The 25,111-nt window shown below is 36.2% G+C and overlaps 3 protein-coding genes across 3 annotated transcripts; 2 read left to right on the top strand and 1 right to left on the bottom strand.

Annotated features, from left to right (window-relative positions):
• The first annotated feature begins 5,327 nt into the window (after positions 1-5,327).
• LOC113775266 (3-oxoacyl-[acyl-carrier-protein] synthase 3 A, chloroplastic) lies at positions 5,328-11,228 on the top strand. Its single transcript, XM_027320070.1, has 8 exons — positions 5,328-6,033; positions 7,060-7,208; positions 7,968-8,104; positions 8,530-8,635; positions 8,720-8,838; positions 10,061-10,125; positions 10,203-10,425; positions 10,787-11,228. Exons 1-8 carry the CDS (start codon positions 5,846-5,848, stop codon positions 11,006-11,008), a joined length of 1,209 nt encoding a protein of 402 aa, XP_027175871.1. The 5' UTR covers positions 5,328-5,845; the 3' UTR covers positions 11,009-11,228.
• A 1,649-nt stretch (positions 11,229-12,877) lies between these two features.
• Positions 12,878-16,716, top strand: LOC113775996 ((DL)-glycerol-3-phosphatase 2). Its single transcript, XM_027321064.1, has 6 exons — positions 12,878-13,081; positions 14,463-14,687; positions 15,682-15,742; positions 15,913-16,060; positions 16,201-16,280; positions 16,398-16,716. The coding sequence occupies exons 1-6, from the start codon at positions 12,982-12,984 to the stop codon at positions 16,519-16,521; spliced, it is 738 nt and encodes a 245-aa protein (XP_027176865.1). The 5' UTR covers positions 12,878-12,981; the 3' UTR covers positions 16,522-16,716.
• A 2,097-nt stretch (positions 16,717-18,813) lies between these two features.
• LOC113773581 (auxin-responsive protein IAA33) lies at positions 18,814-19,991 on the bottom strand. The gene is made up of 3 exons (XM_027318216.1): positions 19,531-19,991; positions 19,165-19,231; positions 18,814-18,825 (listed from the first exon to the last, which is right to left on the bottom strand). The coding sequence occupies exons 1-3, from the start codon at positions 19,989-19,991 to the stop codon at positions 18,814-18,816; spliced, it is 540 nt and encodes a 179-aa protein (XP_027174017.1).
• Positions 19,992-25,111: the final 5,120 nt, after the last annotated feature.

Raw genomic sequence — 25,111 nt, 5'->3', positions numbered from 1 at the left:
AAACACCTCGCTAGTTGCCACTATTTTATACTAATAACATTAGGACTACATTTCCAAAATATAAAAAAAAATAAAAAAAAAAAAGTACCTAATGCTTTACCATTTTGTACTTTTGTAGCCAAGTCAAAAGTTAAAAGCAAAGTTACAAAAGAAACATAAAGATAGATCTCCTGCACTCCCATATTTGGATATACACGTTTCTACAAATGCGTCCGTCCATGCTCACCTACATTTTGTTAATCCAGAAATGCTGACAAAAGGACACCTACGGTTTACCCTACTTTGACAATTCTTTAGTAAAGAACGATAGCATCTTTATACTTTTAGCCTTGAGATTTGAAATTCCATCATTAGTTTAAGAAACAAGAATGCCTGATCCACTATGAAGTTGTCTAAGCGAGATTATGTTTTCTCGACGGCATAAAATTGCAAAAAAGGTTTCTTCTTGATTTTTTATTTACTCATAATTTGTCAATTGAAAATTTCTTGATCAAATTGCTTACAGCTTGTACTCCTCAATTATATAGTAGGTTGAATATATTGCCTTTTAGTTTCTGATACTTAATCAGTTGCTTTTGAAAGAGTGTAAGTACTTGTAGCTATAATTTTCCTATGGTGTTCAGATTTAGTGAACACATTTCTTTAGATTTAGGGCAACACAGTATCATTCTTCATTCTCAAACGTCAACCTCTCAAGGAAATGAGACCACTATGACCAAAAAAAAAAATTTTTTTTTGTCAGAAATGACAGAGAAATTTTAAGTGATAAAGATGAGGGCAATCCAGACTTGGAATTTTATATCAAAACAAATACATGCAGCTGTCCAGAGGAAGTTGTTCTGTTGTGAATTGTGATCTCATTTGGCAATACATCAGAAATGCTTGCATTCTGCAATCTTGTGTCAGTTCAAGTGGTTGTCATGATCATTTTCCAATTTGGAAACTGGGCTTACAAGTTCCATTTTGCAAGTTAGTGTAAATTGATAACTTATCATCAACTTATGTTAAATTGCCCTTAACTTGCACTAAATAATAATAATTAATTTAAATCAAACTCTACCTGATTTACACCAAAGGATAACAATCAACACACGTCAAACTGCACCTGAACCTAATTTCTACCAAAATCCTACTGCTTCGTACCGAAAGTCAACTTGTACGAAATTATACAGAACACGAATTGTCAGACTCCAAGCCCAAGCAATCTACTGGCAGCTCCCGGGCTTTGTTTTGCGTCTTGCTTTGTCAAATGTCACCTGGGAATGGGATCAAGATCTATAAATTTTGGAGGATATAGACCTATCATTGTTAATGCGTACTATCCCAGTCAATATTTGCTGTCTCTTTTTATCCTTCACAAACATCTCGTTCCTGTCTTTTACTCTTGTTTCTAATTTTTCCCAACTTTGTCATACTGTCCTCTGTCCTTTCCTTTCGCATGATCCGATAAAAAGTAGTCTGAAATCGTCAGATCAACCATTTACCATACAAATGGCACCACCGTTGCTTTAAGACCAAAAATCGCATCATCTTTGAAAGAAACGAGGCGGCCGAAGATTGATAACAATCACTTCACGGAAAAATTAATTATTGATGTCAGTTTAGACCTTCCCACCTCCAACATATTTTAATTGAATAGAAATGTGCACTGCGACTGAATTTGTTTGGAATATTATATTTCGTAAAAAAAAAAAAAAATACTGCAATTAAACTACAGGACATGTATAGTAGTAGCAGGACTTGGGTAAGTAAGCTACATATGTTAATGGCTAGGTTGTGTGCAGTTGGTTTATTTACATATAATAATGTATTGTGGCACTCAAAATATGTTTGATATGTTATTTTCTGTGCACCATTTTTTGCACAAAAATAACAATATTAGATTATTGTACATGAAAACCTATAACAAAATAATCACAACTGCACGAATCTCTAATTATAGTTGCCTACGTACATTCTTTCAAACCCACAGAAAATCAACATGGGACACTGGTAACTTTTTTGAAGTTACTGTAGTTAAAATTTTTAAAAAACTTATAGCAGACAAATTTGGCAAAAAACTTTTCTGTCAAACAAGGCGATAGTTGACAAATAAAGCTGTTTCCAAACCTACGATGAAAGTGCATGCCTAGAAATTGTTGAACAATGACAAGTGCATGCGTACAGGTGTTACCAATGTGAGCTGATTCAAGTAGTAAAGCTTGCTCATTTCGGACCTTCCTATGTATTTCAGATTCAAAAATGGAAGTCTACCGGGCATTTTGTTCAGCTGAAAGGATCACATATTTACTTTTCTTTTCTTTTTCATACAGCTGAATGAAATATGTCAAATATTGAGTAATTCTAGTTCGATTTTAAGAATGATATGCTGGTACTTGCTGATATATGATAATTTATTAGTCCAAGAAACTCCAAGCAAAATGTCCCGTGGCCCAATAGACTTTAATTATCATATCCTAGAAAGCACTAAATCTGAATTTGGGCTGTTAGAGAGGCCCAATATGCCGTTTATTGTTGTACCAATCTCATGAGCCAAATTTAAACAAGGACTAACCTTTTTTTCTTTTTCTTTTTTTTTTTTAAAGAGCATGGAGCAAATGTAGTAATTTATAGGACATAACTATACCTTGTATATACATGTCCCTAACCATAGCCAAGTCCTAACACATGCTGACAGTTGAGGCGTGGCAAGGTTAGTTCTTGGCCCTTACACCATCAAATTCTACCATAATTGGGCACAATGCAGTGCCATTTTTGGCCCAATTCTAAGGACTAGGCACAAATCTAAAGGGATGTGACCCCTCTAATACAATCTCACATAAGTCTACAATGGATCTCTCCGAAAGCAATAAGAGGATTGCTCAAGAATCTGTACAATTCCGCATATCCAAAACTATGGAAAGAAATTTGAACCCTTAATCATGCAGAATTTTTTTTAAGCCTCATAGTTTTCTGAGAAATCCATGGTCGATCATTCCAGACAGTAGAGTGTTAGTGACAATTGTCTAGATGGATCAGAAGTACTATCACAGTAATGGATCCCAAGCTTAATTAGCACAGCCTCTAGCCCAACAGTTGTTCTTGGCACAGTGTTTGTTTCCTTAATGGTAATTCATCATTGTTACTTATAATAGAAGACAATTCTGATACTTGGAAGCGGTTAGGAGCCAGTGGCAAGGGGGAAAAAAATTATAGGACATAATTTAAGGGGTATAGCATTAGAAGAAATTATAAATTCTAAAACTTTCCTAGCTCTGTTTAGAAATTCTTTCAGGCTAGAGGTTTGATTCGAGGACTTTGATGACAAATTTTCAAATTTTCGATAGCGTGAATGATTTGGGAGGCATTTGATTTTATAATTCATCAAATAATTGATGGATTATAAACCAAATACCAATCAAGTAATCCAATTAACAAAAAAGAATTTTAAGAAGATTTTAAATCTTTCATCAAATCTGTTAATCCAAATGCAGCAAAGTTTTCTTTAATTGTTCTTGGCGTTGGTGATCCCCACCGCCGCTTATAAACATGTGGCTCAGCCAATGTCACTTTGTCCTCTTGCTTTCTATTAACAAGAAGATACGTACCCATCAATAACACTGAATTCAACGGGCACACAAACAAAGAGATTATACAAGAAAAGTGTGCAGACACGGTTCGGCCTTTTCCCTGGTTTATGCAAAGGCCTCGGTATGGTTGCTTTGCTAACAACAGAGACCGGGGACACAGACTTGGCCTATACCCTAATGCAACTTTGATGTTTAAATTAGCTATCAAAATAGAAGATAAAAGAGTTTGGGAGCAATCGCTAGTAAGTTTGAGATAGATTCAACTACCTTTAAAGGATGAAATAGGGTATGATTCGTTCATATTCGAACACCCTATGTGAGCCGATCTGTCCTTATAAGACGACGAATGTCAGATAAGCATGTTAAAGATTACGTTCAACAGTTTTTGTCCCATCAATCTTGTCACGTCACATTCGAACCGTTAAGAAGCAAGAAAGGGAGAGAGTAGCAGGAGATGCACCTGCTACCTAGTGCTGACGAGGATGTTTTAGGATCCCACAAAAAACAAGTTAAGCAAATAAATACCTACAAAAGAGTGCTTTAGAAATTAGAACCTAGATGGAAGTGATTACTGTCATAATACCGTTCATAGATAATAACGATTAATACCCGACTCCTGACGCGTACGCTACACCAGACAAGGTAGGATGCATACTGGAGTTTCGTCGTTGAGGCATGCTTGGAGCCATGCCATCCATTGCCAAAGCTTCCACCCAACTCCACCTACCTGTCCAACCCTATTCTCCCCAACTCAAATATTGTGTCAGTTTATATGTATCTAGACATTTAATTTAAGACTTGTTGAGGAATGCCATTTAATTTAAGACTTAAGTACCAAAACTTGCTTCAAATATTTTACGAAAAAGCTTTCACAACAAAAATGAAGAAATACTTCAAGTGATTGGCGTCTCAGAAACTCACTACAGGAACCCTTTCTTTCATGGGAGAAAAGCAACACTACGGGAACTCTAAACGCATTTAATGCACAGGACCACATTTCATAATCACATACTAGGATGCTTCTTTTTCATCCCACTTCCATCATTATAGAACAAGTTACATGCTTTAAATTATATATATAAAAAAAATTAACATAGTCAAATATTCAGAATTAAACTTTTATTCACAAATAGAATTCATGCAGTTCATTCCGTTTGGATGCTACTTTCTAGAATTTTTATAGAAAGATGCACCGTATCAATTTGATATTTGTAAAATAAAAAAAGATTCAAAATATAATCATAAAAAATATAAAATGTTTTTTGATAGAAAACTACGGTCCAAATACCGATGGCTTCTTGTGTTCTTGTTCACAAACAAGAAAAGAACGGAAGTCAATTAAGCATAAATTGATGATTGCGGTGACAAGGCAAACCTGGTGATAGCCCATCGGCTTCCAGGCGAAAATGCCAGGATTAAGTGTACATTCATCATTTATTAAAGCAATTTAGTTAAACAAACGTTAAACACGTCCTGTTCGGTAGAAGAAAGTTTAAGTAAAAAGTCACCACCAAAAAGGCAAACATAATTGGCATTAAAACACAGTATATACAGGTCACAGGTGATGCCACCAGAGCTTCTACGTTTTTACTCTTTTCTCCTCCACCCATTCGCATGATACCCACTTGCCCTCATCACTGCTCCTATAGCATTCTTGTCATTTCACAGTACTGAGATATTCATCTGAGACGTGGCAAATGTCCAATTCTTTAAATCCCCCAATACATCAGAAGTCAGAAATGTTTAGAGACTATAATAGTCTACAGGTACACTGGGCAATGGTCAAATCTCGAGAATGGAAATGTCGTTGTTTCGTGAGTAAATTTCTTGGTTAAATATGACCAATTCATTTCAATAAAGAGGAAAAAGAAAAAATAGATTTATAGGATAATCCTAGTGGGTGCTGCTATGTGCAAGAATTTTGAATCTTGCATTGCATGTGTTCGTAACAGACTGTCTGAAAGAGAGGGAGTTTTGCTGGTTGCTGTTTGCATTGGAATTTTCTCCAACTTGGGTTGCTAAGATCGCCCCCTGACACTCAAAACCAAATTTCATCTTCGGACCCCCCAACGATTCCAACCTAATTTAGTTGTCTCTTATTCAATTCAAATTGAATTTCATTCTTTTCTTTTGATACTAAAGTAGTAATCTTTCGCTGCTCTATAGACGAAGCTCCATATTTTCATTTTTTGGCTTTGCATCATAAGCTAAAGATCTCGTTTTTATTGGTACTTGCAAGTTTTCTTGATAACCCTTTTGGGTTCTATTGAAATTAGATGGCAAATGCATCTGGGCTGTTTACACCTGTAGTGCCTAGTGGTATAAGGAGTAGATTTTCTGCATCTATAGGGATACATCGATCTGGGTTTTGGTTTTCTGAGGGAGTCTCCACGAGAAGGGTCCTCTGTGCCAGCACCGTTGAAGGTGCAGAGAACATTTCCCCGTCTCAATCTCGAGTGCCCAGGTAATGTATTCATTTAGTTTTCATTCCGCAATTTTTGTGGGTTTCTGTTTAATTTTTTGAGCGGTAAAGGGCAGTTACGTTCTTCTTTTAGTTAAATGATTTCTTAATGCCATTTGTTGGAATTAAGTTGCTTATGTTCGCTGGAATGGCCGTATAGATGATTGTTTTCTTTCTGTCAAGTTATTTTTGGATGAGGATCTTTATATGCGTTTGATAGGATTGGTGTGAATGCTGTGTACCTTTCCTGGAACATATTTCACTTGAAATTGATGAATCTTTTGGGTCATTCTCGTTGAGCTGCAACGTGAGTAGACGACCGTCGCATGGTCAAATTAGCATCTGAGAATTTGCAGACAGAGATTTGAGCGGTACAGATTTTAAGGTTTCTTTGTGATATTGATTATAGATCAAGAAGTGCTTCATTTTGGAGTGGGTTTTTAGCTTAAGGTTGAGAAATACAGTAACTGAAGTTAGCAAAATAAAATAATCATAAAGGTGCTAGAGTTTGAGTTACCAGAAAATTAAAGGGGCATACGTTTTTTGTTGGATGACATGGAAAAGGTAGGAAAAAATGGAATGTAGGACTTCCAATGTTTAGTATACCTTTTTCAAGGTTTGTCTATTCAATTAAATGATTATTAGCACGCATGAAAGAATACTTTCGGAATTAATGTTTTGCATGTTCATCATGTGAAGAGCAGTATAAATCAACTTTGCTATTCAAGGTTTGTCCATTCAGTTAAATGATTATCATCACCATGCATTTGTTCTACATTTTGCCCTATGGGCATCATGTAAGAAGCACCAAACTTCATGTAAAAGTTACCAGGTAAGAGAAGTATTCCTTTTATGTAGTGAAAGGCTTGTACAGCATTCCCCTTCCCTTCGATTTTGTCAATGGAGTCTTGATAATTGATATTTTTCCCATTGGTTTTGGTTTCTTAGAACATAATTGCTTGGTGTTAATGGAATAAAAGTATCCTTTTGAAAGGCTTACTACATTCTCAACACTCGCTTAATTTGCAGGCTTTCTAACAGAGGCTGCAAGCTAGTTGGATGTGGGTCTGCAGTTCCAAGTCTTCAGATTTCAAACGATGACCTTGCAAAAATTGTTGATACTTCAGATGAATGGATATCTGTTCGGACTGGAATTCGTAATCGAAGAGTTCTTTCAGGTGATTTCTTGCTTCCATTGAAAGATACCATATTTTTTGTTGCTATGAGGAGTTAGTTGGTCCTTTTTGGAAGCTCACACTATACATGAATGCAGGAACAAATATAGAACTATACTGGAGGGAACTGCTTAAATATTTTCTTGAGCCTTACCTTTAAGTCTTTTGTTGGCTGACTCTGTAAATCTTATGAGTGCCTTTGATATCTGTGGCGATCATGGTCTTCCAGCTAATGGTATTGTTGTATATTCTCTAAGGACTGAAACATTTAATTCCGAGAGGCTGCATTAAACTACTTTTCAAAATTTATAAGCCCAGCAACCTGCATTAAGCAAATTCTTATTTTTCTTTGTGATGCTTACATTGCATTGCACTCTATTATCATGGATCGCTATTGCTGGCTTCAATACTTTCAGTGATTGGATTTTCTCACCATGTAGCTGTAGAAGTCTGTTTTTACCCTTTTTTTTTAAACATTTGATTGTCATTTCAGCAAAAGTTCTTATTCTGTGCTTAAATCAAATGTTTGAGTTCCTCCCATATACAATTTGAAGTTGCAATTTGGTAATAGATCACTGGAGCCTAAACAAGTGTCCTGCTTCTTAGAACGTAGTCATCATTGTCAGGGCATGTCTTAGAATGCCTATCAACCTTATTTGCCTTTCATTTGTTTGGTTTTGGCATTATGGACTGCGTGCTGTTTTGACCAGTGGAAGGAACCTGTGTATGAGTGGTTAATTGGTCTTTTGTCATCCTTTTTAGGGAAAGATAGTTTGAATGCTCTGGCTGTAGATGCAGCAAGAAAAGCTCTTGAGATGGCTGAGGTTGATCCCATTGATGTAGACCTTGTGCTTCTTTGCACATCAACTCCAGAGGACCTCTTTGGCAGTGCTCCACAGGTATGAGTTTGAAAAAAACTAGATTCTAAATAATTTCTAGTGTAGCATCTTCCAAAATGGGGAAAATGATTGCAGTGGTCTCTGAAAACATAATGATCTTGAAAAATTCTAGTCTGCAGAACACCACTGAGACCACTGACTATGGCCTTGTAAATATCTAATTTTACATTAAATGCATAAAGCAACATTGGGATTCCCAGTCTGATGTATCTTTTGTGGTCTTAAGATTTGAGCTGTGTAGCATTTTTGTTGCAATTGGCATCAATTTGACTTCTCAAATATAAAAGACTTTGGTTTATCTTTCTCCAGAATAAACTTTTCTCATCCTGCTTCCAACTTTGATTATGACGTTTATGATTATACACACACATTCCCATTAGCAAATGAAGTCTGAAAGCTAATTGATGATTGCTTTTATTTATCAGATCCAAAAAGCACTTGGCTGCAAAAATAATCCGTTGGCTTACGATATCACGGCTGCATGTAGTGGATTTGTGCTGGGCCTTGTTTCAGCTGCTTGCTACATTAGAGGTGAATACAATTTAATTTTTGTACCGGAGTATGTTGTTTTCAGAGACATTATTTGATACTTGACACTGCTCCATTATCGCACAGGTGGAGGCTTTAACAACGTTCTTGTCATTGGAGCTGATGCTCTTTCTCGGTATGTTGACTGGACTGACAGAGGGACTTGTATTCTCTTTGGTGATGCTGCTGGTGCCGTGTTAGTACAGGTAGTGATTTAATGTTTCTGGAACTAGGTAACATGAAAGGTGAATTTGGAAAGATCTTACCGGATTTCTTTTAAATGCCAATCTTGATTTTAGTTATTTCCACCTAAGTGAAATGCAAACAAACCCTAATTTTTCTGGGCCTATTTAGAGATTGTTGAGAGCTGCTTAGGGTATGAATATGATCTAAACTGATGGTCTAGAAGTTCTAACTTGGCTGTTTTGACGGAGAGACACTATGGTAACTTCTAACATAATTGAGAAGCAATTGTTTTGGTGGTGTTATGTACAAGGTAAGTCATCAATTATTTTACCTGAACTGCCCAATGTCATAGTTAACCTTGGTTTGTTCCACCTAAAGAATTGCAAACAGACCATAATCTTTCTGGGCCTATGAGAAAATTTTGAGGATGTACTTAGGAAACGAATATATGATATATACTGATGGTTTAGTTGAACTTGGGATTTTTTAGCTGTAGATGTCCTTGTCTGTTCAAACATAAGCAAGAGTTTAGCAATTGTTCGTTTAGTGGTATCTATGCCCTTGCAACACAAGATGTGCGATCTATAAAGGAGAACACAAGCAGTAGCTTGCTATTACTCTTGAGCGGGAGAATACACACCAGAGACTCTTCAAATATAGGAAAACCACCTCACAACCTTCCTGGAGAATTTGTTTGAGTATGCTGCTGATCCTGTATCCTTTTTGGCCATTTTCCTTTCTCTCCATCATGGAACTTGGCAGGCATATAATTGTGGTTGCCGTGTGTTCCTTTTCTTCAACCAAATCGTACAATGGTCAACATGATTTTTTGCGTCTTGCCTGTTGTCAGGCTTGTGCACAAACTTGCATCGAGGAGACAGTATATATGGTTGGACTAAGTGCCACCTTCTGACATAATTGAGTGAAGGAAGTTTGACTCTGTGGATGTTCTCTCAGCTATTTATTCTGCTTCTCTACCCTTTTTTTCTTGTACTGTGGGTTTGGGAAGATGAAATTTAGATCAGACCCTCTCAAGCTAAGCTATGTGCCTTCATGAGTGTGAGATGCTTTTGCTATCCAGAAGCTAGCAATTCTGCACCTCTTTTTCTTCTTCTTCTTAGTCTTTTTTTTTTTGTTTTAAAATATACTTCTATCAAAAGCGTTACTGCTTTAAAAACTGTTTGTCAGTGATGTACTGGCTTAAACTTTTGCATCCATGTTAATATTTACACATATTTGTAGGCCTGTGATGGTGAAGAAGATGGTTTATTTGCCTTCGACATGCATAGTGATGGTGATGGTCAAAGGTGTGTATATCTTCTATTTGAGAAATATATCCCATTTCAATTCTTAATGAGCATTTAATAGAATCTGCCTTTTGCAGGCACTTAAATGCTTCGATCAAAGGAAATGAAGTGGATCATGCATTGGGTTCAAATGGTTCAGTCCTAGGATTTTCCCCCAAAATTTCCTCATATTCCTGTATCCAAATGAATGGCAAAGAAGTATTCCGATTTGCTTGTCGCGCTGTGCCACAGTCAATTGAATCCGCACTGGAGAAAGCAGGTCTCTCAGGATCCAGCATTGACTGGTTGCTGCTTCATCAGGTATGGAATATAAGATACAAAAGATGTCATCAAAGTGGATGTCCTTCTCACTGATCTTTGAATCTTTCGTATGATGTCCCCACTATTACAAGAAAGTCATATCTTCATCTTCTTAGATTCCAGCAGCTGTCTGGTTGAGTACATAGTAGCTTCAGAAACAGCTTGGCGTTTGTATACGTTTAGCAGTCTTGATTGTGGTGTCACTTTCATACAGTTCGAATAAGCATCATCATAGTTGGAGTAGAAATCTTGATGAAGGTTCATCTTTTTCCCGATTAGCGCGAGTAAATGGATCCTCAAGGTCCAGCTCTCATGGAGGCTAACCATGTAACTCCTTGAAGTGGTACTGTTTTATGTGCAGGCAAACCAAAGGATTATTGACGCAGTTGCATCACGTTTAGAGATGCCATCTGAACGTGTCATATCCAATTTGTCCAACTATGGCAACACAAGTGCTGCATCCATTCCATTAGCATTAGATGAAGCGGTTCGAAGCGGCAAGGTGCAGGCTGGCCATACAATTGCAGCTGCTGGGTTTGGGGCTGGCCTTACCTGGGGTTCTGCTATTGTGAGATGGGGATGAAAAGGCTACTAATTAGACCGAGTATAAGCAGAAGGAGAAGTAGTAGAGTTTGCTTGATACTGTGATACTAGAATTGTTACTTCCAAATTTTGTAATGCAGTGCAGTTACAGGGAGATGCAAATATGCAATGGCATAATCTCCTTCAGCTCCCCCTTGTCCTCTTTTTGTTAGTATTAAATTTCAACACCATCAATAAATTTTAACTTTTTTTCCCTCTTTGATCCAGTTTGGTAATATTCAACTCTTAGGCAAGTACTAGATTGCAGGAATTATCCCACCTTTTTTTTTTCCCCGGCGGTGCAGTGGAGTTGACACGGTTGAAGTTTGAACTTGACCCACCTCAAAATAAGTGAACTGAACGGCTTTTGTACGGCTTTGCTGGGGCCTTTGCCTTCGTGGCAGATAACATATTCTTCTTCCTAATGCTTCATTCAGGTGTAGAATGCACTCATGTTCTTCCTAACGCTGAGGAATAAAGGAAGAATTGTTGGTTGAAACCTGATATATCACAAGGATTCCCTTTCAATATGGCCGGGAATGGTGTTGAGCCTTGATCTCCATATGAAAGTTTCCTTAGAAGTTCACATGACGGCATCCAAATGACCAAAATAAAAATTAAAAAAAAAAGCCCATGAACCAAATGCAAAGTTTTCTTTCTGAAACTGAGAATTACGAGGATAGATCTTTTGCTTCAAAGATAACTCATAACTACATAGCAAAAGCCGATGAAGTCTTGATTTAGTGATTAATTGAAACTTCAAGAATTTGAACTCCTGTGTTTTGTATTACAACAAAATATGAATGACATATGACCAATTATGACTAGTTGAAAATTTGTATCTAAAAATGAAGATTTATATTAATGCAAGAGAACCTCATATTAACATATAACAAAATGAATAAGCTTTTTAAAGTTTTTTATTTTGTTATATAAATCTCACCAATTCTCTAAAAACTTACCATTAGAGCATCTCCAACGGAGGATAATAAGGAGTGCAATGCCTGACAAAATATAGGTTTGTTATACTGCCACCCATTGTGGCCGTGTAATACCCATTACACGCATCATCAGAATGATCCGTGTAATACCCATTACACGCATTCGTGTAATGGATAGGCTGATGATGCGTGTAATGGATAGGCCACCCATTACAAAATTTAGCAGTTTGACAAAATTTTGCCCAGCAAACTTGAAGGTTTCAACGTTCATTTTTTGCAACAGTGCACTAAATTTGCAACGTTCATTTTTTCCAACAGTCATATTTTAAATTTTTAATTCTCTATATAAACACACAACACACTCTTTTTTTTTCATGTCCCACTATTCTACTCTATTATTTCTTTTACTCTCTCACTCATTTTCCTCAACCTTTGTGCACAATTTTTTAAAATTTCAATATTTTGTGATTATAGATGAAAATTTTAGTAGTTTTACAAATATAGAAAATTCATCATCCTCACAAAATCAAAACCCCCAAAATTTTCCAAATTTAATGAAAGTTAATACTTTATTTTTTAAAAATAACAAAATTATTTTTAAAAATTACTTTATTTATTTATGGGATATGAGTTATGTATTATTAAAATAAATATTTGATTTAATTGTGGACCCATGCTATTACACCTTGTGGAGTGTAATCCATTGTGAGTGAAAGTGTAATAAAAGAGGAGAGAATGAAATGTTGACGTGGTATGTGGATTACATTCTAAAGAGTGTAAATCATTGTGGATGCCCATGGAAGAAGATTTGTTAACTCCAAACATTGAGGGGGGCAAATAAGTTGCCTTATGGGGACATTATTGTAAATTCACAATATGAAAATAGCCAATTGAAAACGGAAAACGAACAGAAAAAATCAGCAGCAATTTTCATCTAAGGCTGTAAAAGCCCCAGAAAAACGGCATACTGACACTGCCTGTGTGCTCTCAAGATCTGTGTAGTTGGGGTCAAAGCAAACAAGCAAATCTGAAAATGGTGAATATCAATGGAGGCAGTGAAGTTGACTCTTCTAGCTGTCAAAGAAAAGGCTCAGTAACTCATGTCATCTTCGACATGGATGGCCTTTTACTAGGTATATTTATTTCTCGCTGACAAAGTCACTACTTGTATAGAGTTTAATGCGATTAAGTATTGAATCCCATAAGTTTTTTTGGACAGATTTGTCCTAGCATCCTGAGCTTTTGGCTTAAAGCCTTAAACTGTTCATGCCCTGTATTTGAATTGCCTTTTTTCGTTGGTTTGTTCATCAATTAACGCGCGAAATAAACAGCAAAAAGATAATTTCTTGAATAGCTTAACGTTAATGCTCTCCATAACTGGTGGAGAAGCTTAATTGTTCGTTAAGTTTATATGTTTTTGGACCAAAATCATACTTAATGCTGTATACTTAGCTGTTGTAATTTTACCAATGTGGGTCCTATTTGACAATTGATGCTGGCAGGGTAAGTTTGGGGTGACACTTTTTCTCCTTGGAGGAGTAAGCAAATAATTGACAAATACTTGGGATCAATAGCTGTTGGCTTGTTCTTAAAATTCATTATAACGCCTGTGGTTCTTGTAGCTTAGGACTTTCATGGGAAAAGGATTGAGAGTTTGAGGTTTTGCAAAAGCATTCTCGTTAAAGATACAATGAATTTTGCAAGTTTGATTGGCAGATACACATGTATGGACCACCTGATTTTCTATAGTCCATATATTGTGGTACCTTGTGAAGCCTAAAAATTATAGGAGAGGAACAGAGTGTTGGTTTAGCAATCTTCCTGTGGATTGGAGTAGTGTGCGGATCTATCCCACTTTGCAGTGTGTTAATTTCAGTTCACAAACTATTGAATCTGTGTCTTTTTACATCCTTGGGTGCTCTTCTATGCCTCGTGTACCTTTTAATATGCAATTTCTTTCTGAAAATGTCTTGAGGTGGATTTGTGCAGTTGCTTATCAAAATATTGAAGGAGAGGATTTGAAGCACACTTGCACAGAACTTTTAGATGGTATTTAAAATAATAACTTGTCCCTTTCTTTTTAGCCTCATGATGTATTGTTAACAATTGTTATTGATATTTATATTTTCAATCCTTCACCAAGAACAGACTTTTGCAAGCCATAGGAATCAAAATCCCTAGCATACTCCGGTGGATCAGGGCTTTGGATTTATTTCTTCTTTTATGATACTTTAAGCATTTTTTTTTAATTTTCCCTGATAATACTGATTATGTCCAATTTTATATAAAATAAGACTTGAATATGTCTTCCTTGAATTGGTGCTTATTTATGCATTGGAAGCTGGTGCTGAAATATCTGAAAGGATCTTAGGTCAGGAAGATTTAGTTTCCTTGGATCTTTTTACTTTCCATTCTTAGATCTGAGGATGATTGTAGTGATCTTTGTCTTAATGGGTACTTAGAGATATTTAATTGGTGAAGAAACAAACTTATACAGTTTCTAGATTGCTACAGATACAGAAAAATTCTATACAGAGGTGCAGGAGACTATACTTGCAAGATACAACAAGACTTTTGATTGGTCTTTGAAGGCAAAAATGATGGGTAAGAAGGCAATTGAAGCTGCTCGAGTATTTGTTGAAGAGACTGGTATTAACGATAAGCTGACAGCTGAAGATTTCCTTGTGCAAAGAGAGGATATGCTGCGGGACATGTTTCCAACTAGCGAACTCATGCCAGGTATTTTTGTATTTCCAATACGTAATATACTCTACATTATTTTGCACCTAAACTTTTTCCCTGTATACTCCTGGTTCTTGCTCTCATATACTAGATGTCACAGTTGGCATGAGAATCTTGCATCTGGGTTCCTACATGTCAGTTTTTTTTTTTTAGAGGGAAACACATACGAGAGAGTATCATGAAAAGATCAAGAAGAAGGGGAGTACTACTCCCTTACATGGGACACTCGAATCTGTGGAAAGCCTTCCTACATGTCAGTTTGAAAGCACTTACCGAGGGAATCATGAGATAAAGTTATTTTAGCGACCGTTGACAGCAGTTTGATGTGATTCTCATCAATATTTGTTTCCATTCCTTTTGACATGGAAATACAAGTCTGTTGTGTGCCAAAGTTTCTAATGGATTTTGACAGTATGTTCTGAGATAGATCTGCTAAATAAGTAAAAAGATGTCTACTGAACTTCAACGAAATATTCATGTCAAAGATGAAAAAAAATGTACAAAAGCATGTTTTCTGAGTTTCTTATTTGGTGATTCGTTAGTTTATGGAATGATCCTGAGAATTGCAGATAAAATGATGAAACGTCCTGACACCAATTTAATTGCAAATCTCCTTTGCATTTCTAATTTCTTGGATATTTTATCTATACTGATTATAGCTTTTTTCCTGAAGGGATTGTCATGGTGGAGTACACCCTTTATCTTGGAGTCTGCTCATTCTTCTTCTTAAATTCTCCTCCTTCCACCTTGGAATTTTATTGAATATAGTTCTATTGGGTTCTGGATGTTGGTTACTTTCCAAACTGGGAAGTGAATTGGCAGCTGACCTTTTTAAACTCTAGTGTTCAAGAATGGTTTTGTCATCTTGGAGTCTTCCTCTTTTTTTTTTTTAATTACTTTTTCTTTGGGTAATAATTAGTTTATTGTTCTAAAGCTTTCACTTACATACTCTTATTTCGTTGTTTTAACTTTTTCTTTCTTATGATCTTAGGAGCCAGCCGCTTGATTAGGCACCTCCATGCAAATGGAGTACCAATATGTGTTGCAACAGGGTACAATACTTTGACCTTCATTCTTCTTGTCTTGTTCAGATTTTGAGTCACATTCACATAACTGATGATCTAAGCTTTTAGATCTTTGGATGTTGTCTTTATGCATTATAATCTGCAATTTCAAGTGTTAAAATGTGGAGACTCAGCAATCCTCTTGAATCTGGTTACAGTTCTCACAGACGGCATTTTGAGTTGAAAACACAAAGGCATGGTGAACTTTTTTCACTGATGCATCATATTGTTCTTGGTGACGATCCTGAAGTAAAACAAGGCAAACCCTCACCTGATGGATTCCTTGCTGCAGCTAGAAGATTTGAGGTACTGTGAGACAAAATTTTAGTTAGTACCTAAAAGGCAGAAGCTAACGTTGCATCCTGTCCTAGTGAATTTCTGTCACTGCTTTCTTATGTTGCAACAAGAAAGTGTTGTAATTGGATCATCAATTTGCATATGGACAGGGCGGACCTATTGATCCTCATAACATACTCGTCTTCGAAGATGCTCCTTCTGGTGTCCTTGCAGCTAAAAATGCTGGGATGTAAGTCCTCATTACTTCCCCCTATAATCTGTGGATGTAGTAAACAAAACTTGGAATAATGCTTGTACAACATGGCATGAGATTCTGTGGGTTAAGTTTGTTTACAAATCATTGCAGGTCTGTTGTTATGGTTCCTGATCCTAGGTTGGACAACTCATATCATGAAATTGCTGATCAGGTTCTGAGTTCCCTACTGGATTTCAACCCCAAAGATTGGGGGCTGCCTCCATTTGAAAACTGAAGGATTCACACACTGTCAAGTTGAGTAATGATTGATTATCATAGAAAAGAGAAGTTTTTGGTTATTGGTATCACTTCTAATTGCTATAGGAATTCTTTTGTGTTTGTGATGATCATGTCATGAGAATTAACTAATGCAGTTGTTGGCGTCTAAATATTATTGAAAATTTTGCAATACGTCCAGATATTGCAACCACGAGTCTAAAGCATCTCCATGTTTGATCAAAGGTATCTCTCTCTCTCGACGATCTTCTCACAAATAAATTAACGGAATTGCAACTCAAGTAAATAATATAAGAATTGCTCATTCCCCCAAACTACAGAAATTTAAAAAAAAAAAATTTGAAAATTACTAGGCCATCTAAAACCAATGAAGATTCGAGCACAGAATAAAAGCTAGGCAACCTTGCAAGAAAGAGTGAAGCAGCAATAGCGGGCTTGGTAGAGCTAGGATGAGTGTTGTGGCCTAACGTAAAAAACTAATTAAATGCCCGGCTGGAAAAACTGGTAAGATTGGCACAAAATTAAAGGACTAGAAAGCAGAAGAGGCCTGAATAATATTACTCCCAAGTCCTTTAAATGTCTAATCTAAAGTCCTATTTTAACTACTAGGTCCTATGCCCTAACGACAGGAGCAGGAGGAGGAGGAGGACTGGCATGGGAAAATAAATGCCTGTCCTCACTCTAGACGTCAAGCTGGAATCTTCTCTGACCAATTTGGGAATGCAATTGCAATAATGTATTAGCCGACATTCCTGGTTCATAGCAAGCCGCGACATGCATGCATATCTGCTCCCGACCACCCAACGCCTCCCTTTTTAGCCGTCTTTATTGTCAAACACCTAAAGCGAACGGATCTGCGGTTTAATTCCGCCTGCATTGATGTGGGTCTACCTGAATTGTAAAATTCGCAAGGCATCTTTTTTCTTTTCTTTTCTTTTTCTTTCTTTCCTAGTTTCAAATGCGTGATTTCAGAGCAGCTCAGTTCGATCTCGATAAGTAACAAATTGTCAAGTCACCTGATTCAAAGTGAACTTACTCAAGCGAGGGAAATCGTTCAAAAAGAATGTATACTTTAGAAACCAAAACGATACAAATCTCTAATGTTTTCTACGTGATGCCTGCCTTCTAGCTAAACTGTAATCATGGTGAAATGGAACTAATTAAGCCATTTTACCCATGACTATATGTACAATATTGTCCACTAATACCAATATAAGGATAGAAAAGTATACCAGGATTAGATATTCACAGAGTCAATTCTTGAATGTTATTATTAAAAGATCACAAAAGAGTTCCGTAAAAATGTTCAGAAATTTCTATTCTAAAGCCAAGACCAAGTAGAGCATCTCCAATGCACTTGCTTGTTATAATGATTCATGAGCAGCGGTCAGGATCATATGTATACTTGAATTTGACACATTTTTCAATTTATTATTGCTGTTAAAGTTGCTGCAAGTTCATTTATAATTGAGTATGTACAGATAGGTCACTAAGATTGTATGATATAATTAGATGGTTCGTAAACATGTAAGGCATGGGGTAGTTTTCTGTACAACACCGATCATCATCGAATGCAATCCCTTTGAGGCTAGACAAGTAAGCCAATAAGCTATCTAGTCCAAATCGATCGAGGAAGAAAAAGCATATATATATACTCTGGTTCGATACAAATGAAGAAATTTCTTTTCCGGTTTCTGGACTCTGGAATCGTGGCAATTAAGGTGTCTTCTTTCCTAGATTTTGCAGAAAAAAAAGACTAATTCTGAAACGTTATTGTCAACGTAGTAAGGTGACCTCACACGTTCTATACTTCAAATTAATTCCGGTTAATTAACTCACAAAGGTTGCTAGTAACTCTTGCTCCTCCACTTGTTTTATCACATCTTTCAAGGTTCTTTTATTAGTGGCGGCCCCATTTTTTGCTTTTGTTGTTTTTGTTTTAGTAATTACCACAGTCAAACTTTCTTGTGGAATGGAACAAAAAAGGTTTGGAGATGTGTCAAACCTCCTTTCAGGTTGTACCGATCAATAAATATTGTCCATTCCGGCAGGCAAGAAGAAGCAACAGCATCAAGGGGAATATATGATATCTAAGGCTTTGATATTCTTTTATTTGCAATTTCTTTTCTTCTCTTTCTGGGATTCAATTATTAATACGTATTTTAGCCTTTGGTGGTTGTTTTTCTCCATTCTTCATCCCCGAATCAGCATGTGAAATGGACTATAATTTTCCGTGTAATAGATCACCAAAACGTACTTGTCAGAAATCATCTCTGTCTTAGTGGCCTTGCTATTTCTCTCCCTGGATAAGCCAAAAAAAATTAAAAATAAAAAAGAATTTTGAGCCATGCATGGAAATCATGAACTTTCCTTCTAGCAGCTAAGTTTAGGACAAAGATCATCTTATTCATGGACTTGACAGCAGAAAAAGTATACAGTACTATGTCTTTCAGTTAATTTTGAGGAACGCATAGTACTGTATTTGACCACAACAGCGTTTCATCCTCACTCCACATTACCAGAGTCGGTAGAAGCATAGAGAAATTGTTTTTTTTTTTTTTGGTGCGTTGCAAAATCAAAATGATTTCAACACCCAAAACATAAGCAAAATTCTCAAAACCCGCAATGGCTAGTTCTCTACCTTTCCCTTTCTTGAATTTGCTTTTATTGGCAGTATTCTGATCCTTTTTGCCACCCTAACGAAGTCACTGCACAATACCCAGAGGAAAGAAACGATTGTAACATATAAATAAAGAAAAATATAATACGGTTAGAAACTTAGACCTAATAGGTATAGTGCATTTTAGGATTCTCTTACTCACTGCAAGAATCCTAGGAAAGCTAACTTCAGCATTGCATTTATCCAAGAAAAAAAAAACTTCGCATTGCAAAAAAAATTGTGGGATCTCAAGGATGAATGTGAAAAAATATTAGTAGAGTTTAAGATAGTTTTCAAGATTCATCTATGTACAGTAGTTTGATAGGATCTGGTTGTAGAGAGACTCACTTCCAGTTGAGGTCACCAACAAGAAGTAGATCATTTTCCATGTCTTCATAAGCAATGAGATGACCAGGAATCGCATTGGAAAGATCAAGTTCACCATCTGATGGGAGTCCAGTAGCATCCCCATCAACAAACATTTGTCTCAGGGCCCTAGCTAAGCTTTGGTAGCTTGTGTGCTTGTCAAGGCTAATCCGATGGCAAATGGAACGGCCTTCAAGAACAACAGTCAACGGTGGCACCAATGCCGAAACAAGATCATCATCAAAACCACCAGGAAACATTTGGATATTGTTTTTAGGGTTTCCCCTTAATGGTGATGGATTTGCACCACCACCAAGTAGTCTGGTATAGAAGTTGGGAGAGGCCGTGGGATTAATCTTTTGGCTTTCTTCTATTGCCTTGAGTCTCCTCTCTTGCCACCTCATTTTCAAAGACTCTTGTCTTTGAGAATCAAGATTGCTCATTTTCTCAAGCTTTTAAGCTTGTAGACAAAATGAAGAAAAGGGTTCAGCCTAAAGCTAGAGGTGGCATAAAAAGAGAGAGTTTGAGTAGAAGTAGAGTTCGTGTTTGTTGAAGTTGTGATGAGGCATGAGTGTGTGTGTGTGTGTGTGTGTGTGTAATCAGTAATGTGTATATATAATTATATATAGAAGATTGCGAGCACAAATGTCGGGTGATGGTCAGTAAGGTGTCTGAAACCGCCCTAAACTCTAGCTACGCATTTCAAATTTCGAAGCTGTTGCTATTAATTGGCTGTGAAATCAATTCACTGGAAATCTGATTCAAGTCTTCCACAACGACATGTGTAAAATACATTATGAAGACAGCTATGATGCAAGTATCAACTAGATTTTCAGACCCTGATCTGATTGGATCTTGTAAAAGATTTTAGGCAAACATTTTATAAGTACGATGTAGTTATGTGTTTGTATGTCCAGCTCCGTATGAAGTTTTCTACTCTTCTGGTAGCTAAGAATCATAAATTGTTACAGTTGGCCGCTTATAGGATCCGGGGCCGAGGAATTGAAAGCATCATTAGTGTGGACGTCTAGGCCTCCCTCATATTTTAAAATCAGAGCTCAGAACTAGCTATACTTATCCTCTTTTATTAGTATCATAGCTGATTTTGTACAGTTTCCTATATGGCGCAACTGATTTTGTACAGAAGATCGAACTCAAACCTTGCAATTGTTAGAAAATTTTTGCCACTTGATCACTAGACTTTGTGGTATGAGAGAAAGCAAGGGGATGTTTGCTTGTGAGTGAAAAAGAGGTCGGGGGTTGTCCCTTTTTCATCTTAACTATTTCCTTATGACACATAAATATAGAGACATATTGCATCAGGTACGCTGAGGCACGCATGTCCTCGAGTAATATTGTATTGGGAATGTGACTGTAAATTTGTATAATGCGTCAAGAAAAAGCAACATGGGGAAGTTTGAACATAAACAAAGTGTGGTTTAAAGCATCAAAAACTTCTTACAAAACTTATATAAATGGGGAAAAAGTCTTGTAAATTGGAGCTGCATGGACTCTGGAGACGACCGCGCTGCAGTCGGCGAAGGGTTCGCTAGTTTGACTCCTTGACGGTCGGGGACATCCATGTCCTAGCTTATTATGTGATTTTGGAGCAAAACCACTTCTCTCTTTTTAACTTCATTTTTTTTCTTCCTTGAAGGTATTCTTCCTTGTCGTTTGCTTTAATATATGATGGACGTTTATGGGTCATAATTATTGCCATTTGAACCCATAATTGTCCAGCAAGCAGCATGGACGTCCAATATATTTTAGGGCTCTTGTCAATTTAACAATTTAGGAGAAAAGCATAAAATGGCTAAATGAAGAGTAGTTTTAATTTGTCTTTCAATTGGATCTGAATGCGGGGAGTACGACAATCATTTAGTCAACTAAAAATTGGATTAAATGAGAAAGACAATCTTTAATTGAGGAACTCCTGCATGCATGTAAGTTTACATTTCACCACAGTAAAATGAGCATTTTTTTTTTTTAAGGAATGTAGACTAAGATACACATTTGGTCTGCATTTGTTATAAGAGAATATCGGGAGCATACATGGAATTTAAATAATTATATAAATTTTAGATGGCAGAATAACTTATCCTTCCCTACCATTCAGCTTTTCTCTAGTAAGTAAATTAACTAGAACTAATTAAATGACAATAACCTTATGATCCTCGTCCTAATAACAGTCTGATGCTTTGTTGCTGAGAATTATAATCTGTATGAGTAGGATGGCACTGATTTAATTAGATTGGGACCCTTTTTTTTTTTTTGTAGGAAACTTAATAGGTTGTACTCAACTAGAGGAGGAGATGGTCTAGGAAGCTTGGGACCTGTATTTAACTTTAGAACTTGCAACTTCGGGCAGCTCCTTAAATATGATTTGGCAGGTAATCAATTAACTTGTGCGGCCGTGTCAGGCGTTTGGCAAACTTCTCCTAGGCACCAGGGTGCCTAATTAATAACATTGTACGTACGCAGTTAATATTTGATTATGTGTTTGAAACTTTTGTGTGATGAAAAACTGACAAAACAAAGGAACTACTCGCTTATCAGCAACTTCATTATGATAATATATGTCAATTATATATTGAGACAGCTTTTCAGTTGAAGCACTTAATTTGATGAAGTTCAAGTCTAGTGCCTTCTAAGATTTTTACATACTGGACTCTCATAGAGGCTCTTAGGCTAGTACCTCTCTCGATCTTTTCCTATGACATTTTATTTCTTAAAATCAGAAAATAGAACTAATGAAGTTTTGCTTCTTTATTTTGTGGATTAAATCATTTCTAATTAGTACAACAGAAGTTAGCTCACTAAATTTCATTTGGGCAAATGAATAGATCGAAAAGTTATGTGCCATGGCTATATATTGGCATACTCGATGCAAAAGAGTATGTTGCACTCTAGTTGCCGTACGTACCAAGCGCTGGTGAACAACTTTAACATGTGGGCAACTATAATAATAACTGAGCCATTATCAGCATAACGGTCGCTGAGAGGAAAATTAACGAAAACGTGCATGGTTAATGAGCTACAATCCCAAGTATGGACATGAGGCAATGAAAACCATCGATTTAGCCTCTCTATTTGGTGGTATATCGTACGATAGGGGGAAGAAAAACCGAACGAAAAGATGCAAGAAAATCTCACATGATGAAATGCCGCATTCAGGAATTTAGGAATCAAGAAAATAGGAGGCTCCCAGTGAAGCCATGAGCAGGGAAGCAGCTTTAGGATGAGCTTCTTGTTCCAATTTCCTTGTGCTTGCACAAGGGTCATTTGGCTGGTTATTTCTCTAACGAGCTTGCTCCAATTTGCTCGTGCTTGCTAATAGGGAAAAGGTATCATAGATTATTGTGGTGATTGAACAACTTATAGGCATTACCTCTAGCTCTAGGGCTATGGCTTGTTATTATAATGGTGAATTTTTTTTTTTAAAAAAAATGGTGAAGTTATAACGCTATTGTTTTGAAAGTTATAAATATTTATTAACTGTTAATTGTTTTTGAAAATGATTAAATTACTCCCTTAACCTCTCAAATTTGACGTTATTTTTTTACCTTATTTGTAAATTTTACATATATCTATTCTTAGTTTATATACACTTGCGTGGTTTACTTAAATCTCAACCAACAAAAAAGAAATTTTATCTTGGTCCATACAAACTACTTGACAAGCATGATAGTTGGTATTTGACAAACCAGAAATTACTAATTAGATAAATAAGGACCTTATTATTTTATTAAATTTTAATTTATGTAGAATTAATGGACTCCACAATTTTATTTCACTAAATAGTTAGTCTGACCAGGATAAGATTTCTCGCTAAGAAAGATTAACAACTAGAATTTTTTGTGTGTTTGTAGTAACCCTCAAGCAAGGAAGGATCGCAACCAGACTCATATTTGTGCGGCCCAACATAAATTCGGCCTTTAACCGCATAAGGACTTCACTGACATCTGGCCTTTATCTTAAAGTCACGTGCTGTCTTTGATCAAGGATCTTTTTGGGTAGGTAAAACAAAGCTTAATTCCAAAATGTGCCCTTGTAATGTTATTTCAGCAGTGAATTACCCTAATGTTCACAAATCACATAAATTGCCCCCTCTAAATTATGAAAAGACAGTCATACTCTCATATACTTATTTCTTTAACAGTTTTAAACTTTTGGCACTAAAAAACTAAATTTGTACACCAAATTTAACTTTTTGGCTCCAAAATTATGTTATTTTTATTCTTTTATGAAAAATTGTTGTATTAGTAAGGGTAAAGTCTCATGAATGATACAGTTAGATGCCAAAAATAGTTCTTTTTTAAGGAAAAACTGAAAGAAACATTTCCCAACTAAAGTTTCAATCGAAGTTTCATGATTTTACTTGAGTTTTGAGTATGAGAAAGCAGGAACAAATTTTGTTAAGATTAAATTTACAATGAGCTATTTTTTAACAAAAGAAACTATAAGATGTTTTGGGCATCTTAATTAATCATTCATGAGACTTTACCCTTATTAATATAACAGTTCTCTGTTTAAAAAATAATAATTTTGGAACCAAAAGGTTAAATTTTAATAAACAAATTTAGTTTTTTATTGCCAAAAGGTTAAAACTGAAAAAAGAAATAAGCATAAAGGCATGACTGTCTTTTCATAATTTAGAGAGGGCAATTTGCATGTTTCATGAATAAGGGAGGCAACGTGCTATTGAAGTAAGGAGATATTTTGGTATTGAGCCTTAAAACACAACAAATTTAAGTTACTTAGGAATGGAAATTTAACTTTTTGCTTAGTATATTACTTATCTTGTGTGGCTAAAGCTCGAGTTTCCATACTGTGATGATTACGTGAACCCCCAACCTCCTCTCCAAAAAAAGGCAAAAAGGTGATTCTACTGGTAAGGATGTTGATTAACAGGCCAAGCTGAAACGCATACTTCATTTTTCGTCCTCAATCATTTCTGTTCCTTTTTTGGAAGATTACTGCATCTTCTATATGATGATGTCTAGAATTTGACAAGACTTAAATAGGCCTACCCAATTAAATGGACGATTGAGCATCATGAACTCCCAAGTCAATTACTACCAACTATCAATTCCTGGCAGCTGGGAAAAATAACTCAACTGGGGGTTGTCCCAAAATGTGGCACCCATCATTTTTGAGCCAATGACTGTCCAAAAAACACATTCTGCAAAAGCAAATCATGCATGATGGTGTGGTTGTGTTTGGATTGCATTTTTTATGATTTTTTATGAAAAAATTACTGTAGCGATTTGATGTATGTGAGGGAAAAAAGTAATAGGAAAATGTGATCACGAAAAACGACGTAATTTTTTTACGGAAAATGCAATTCAAACAAGGGCTGTTCTTTTCATGCATTCGACATATTAAGTAGACAGCGATTCACGCAATAGTTGACTGCTGGGCTCATCTGTTCTTTTCATTACCGACTCCCATAGTTATTTCCATTTAATAGCATCCCTTTATTTATTTTTTTTTTTTGGTGGTTCGAAATTACGAATAGTGTCTATTATTGGTCCCAACCAAATTCCTCAGTATCAAGTCATGT

Source organism: Coffea eugenioides, chromosome 6, assembly GCF_003713205.1.
Source record: "Coffea eugenioides isolate CCC68of chromosome 6, Ceug_1.0, whole genome shotgun sequence".
In the NCBI taxonomy this organism is placed as follows: domain Eukaryota; kingdom Viridiplantae; phylum Streptophyta; class Magnoliopsida; order Gentianales; family Rubiaceae; genus Coffea; species Coffea eugenioides.
Note: the sequence above shows the minus strand (reverse complement) of the source record. Positions and strands in the feature narration are given on the sequence as shown.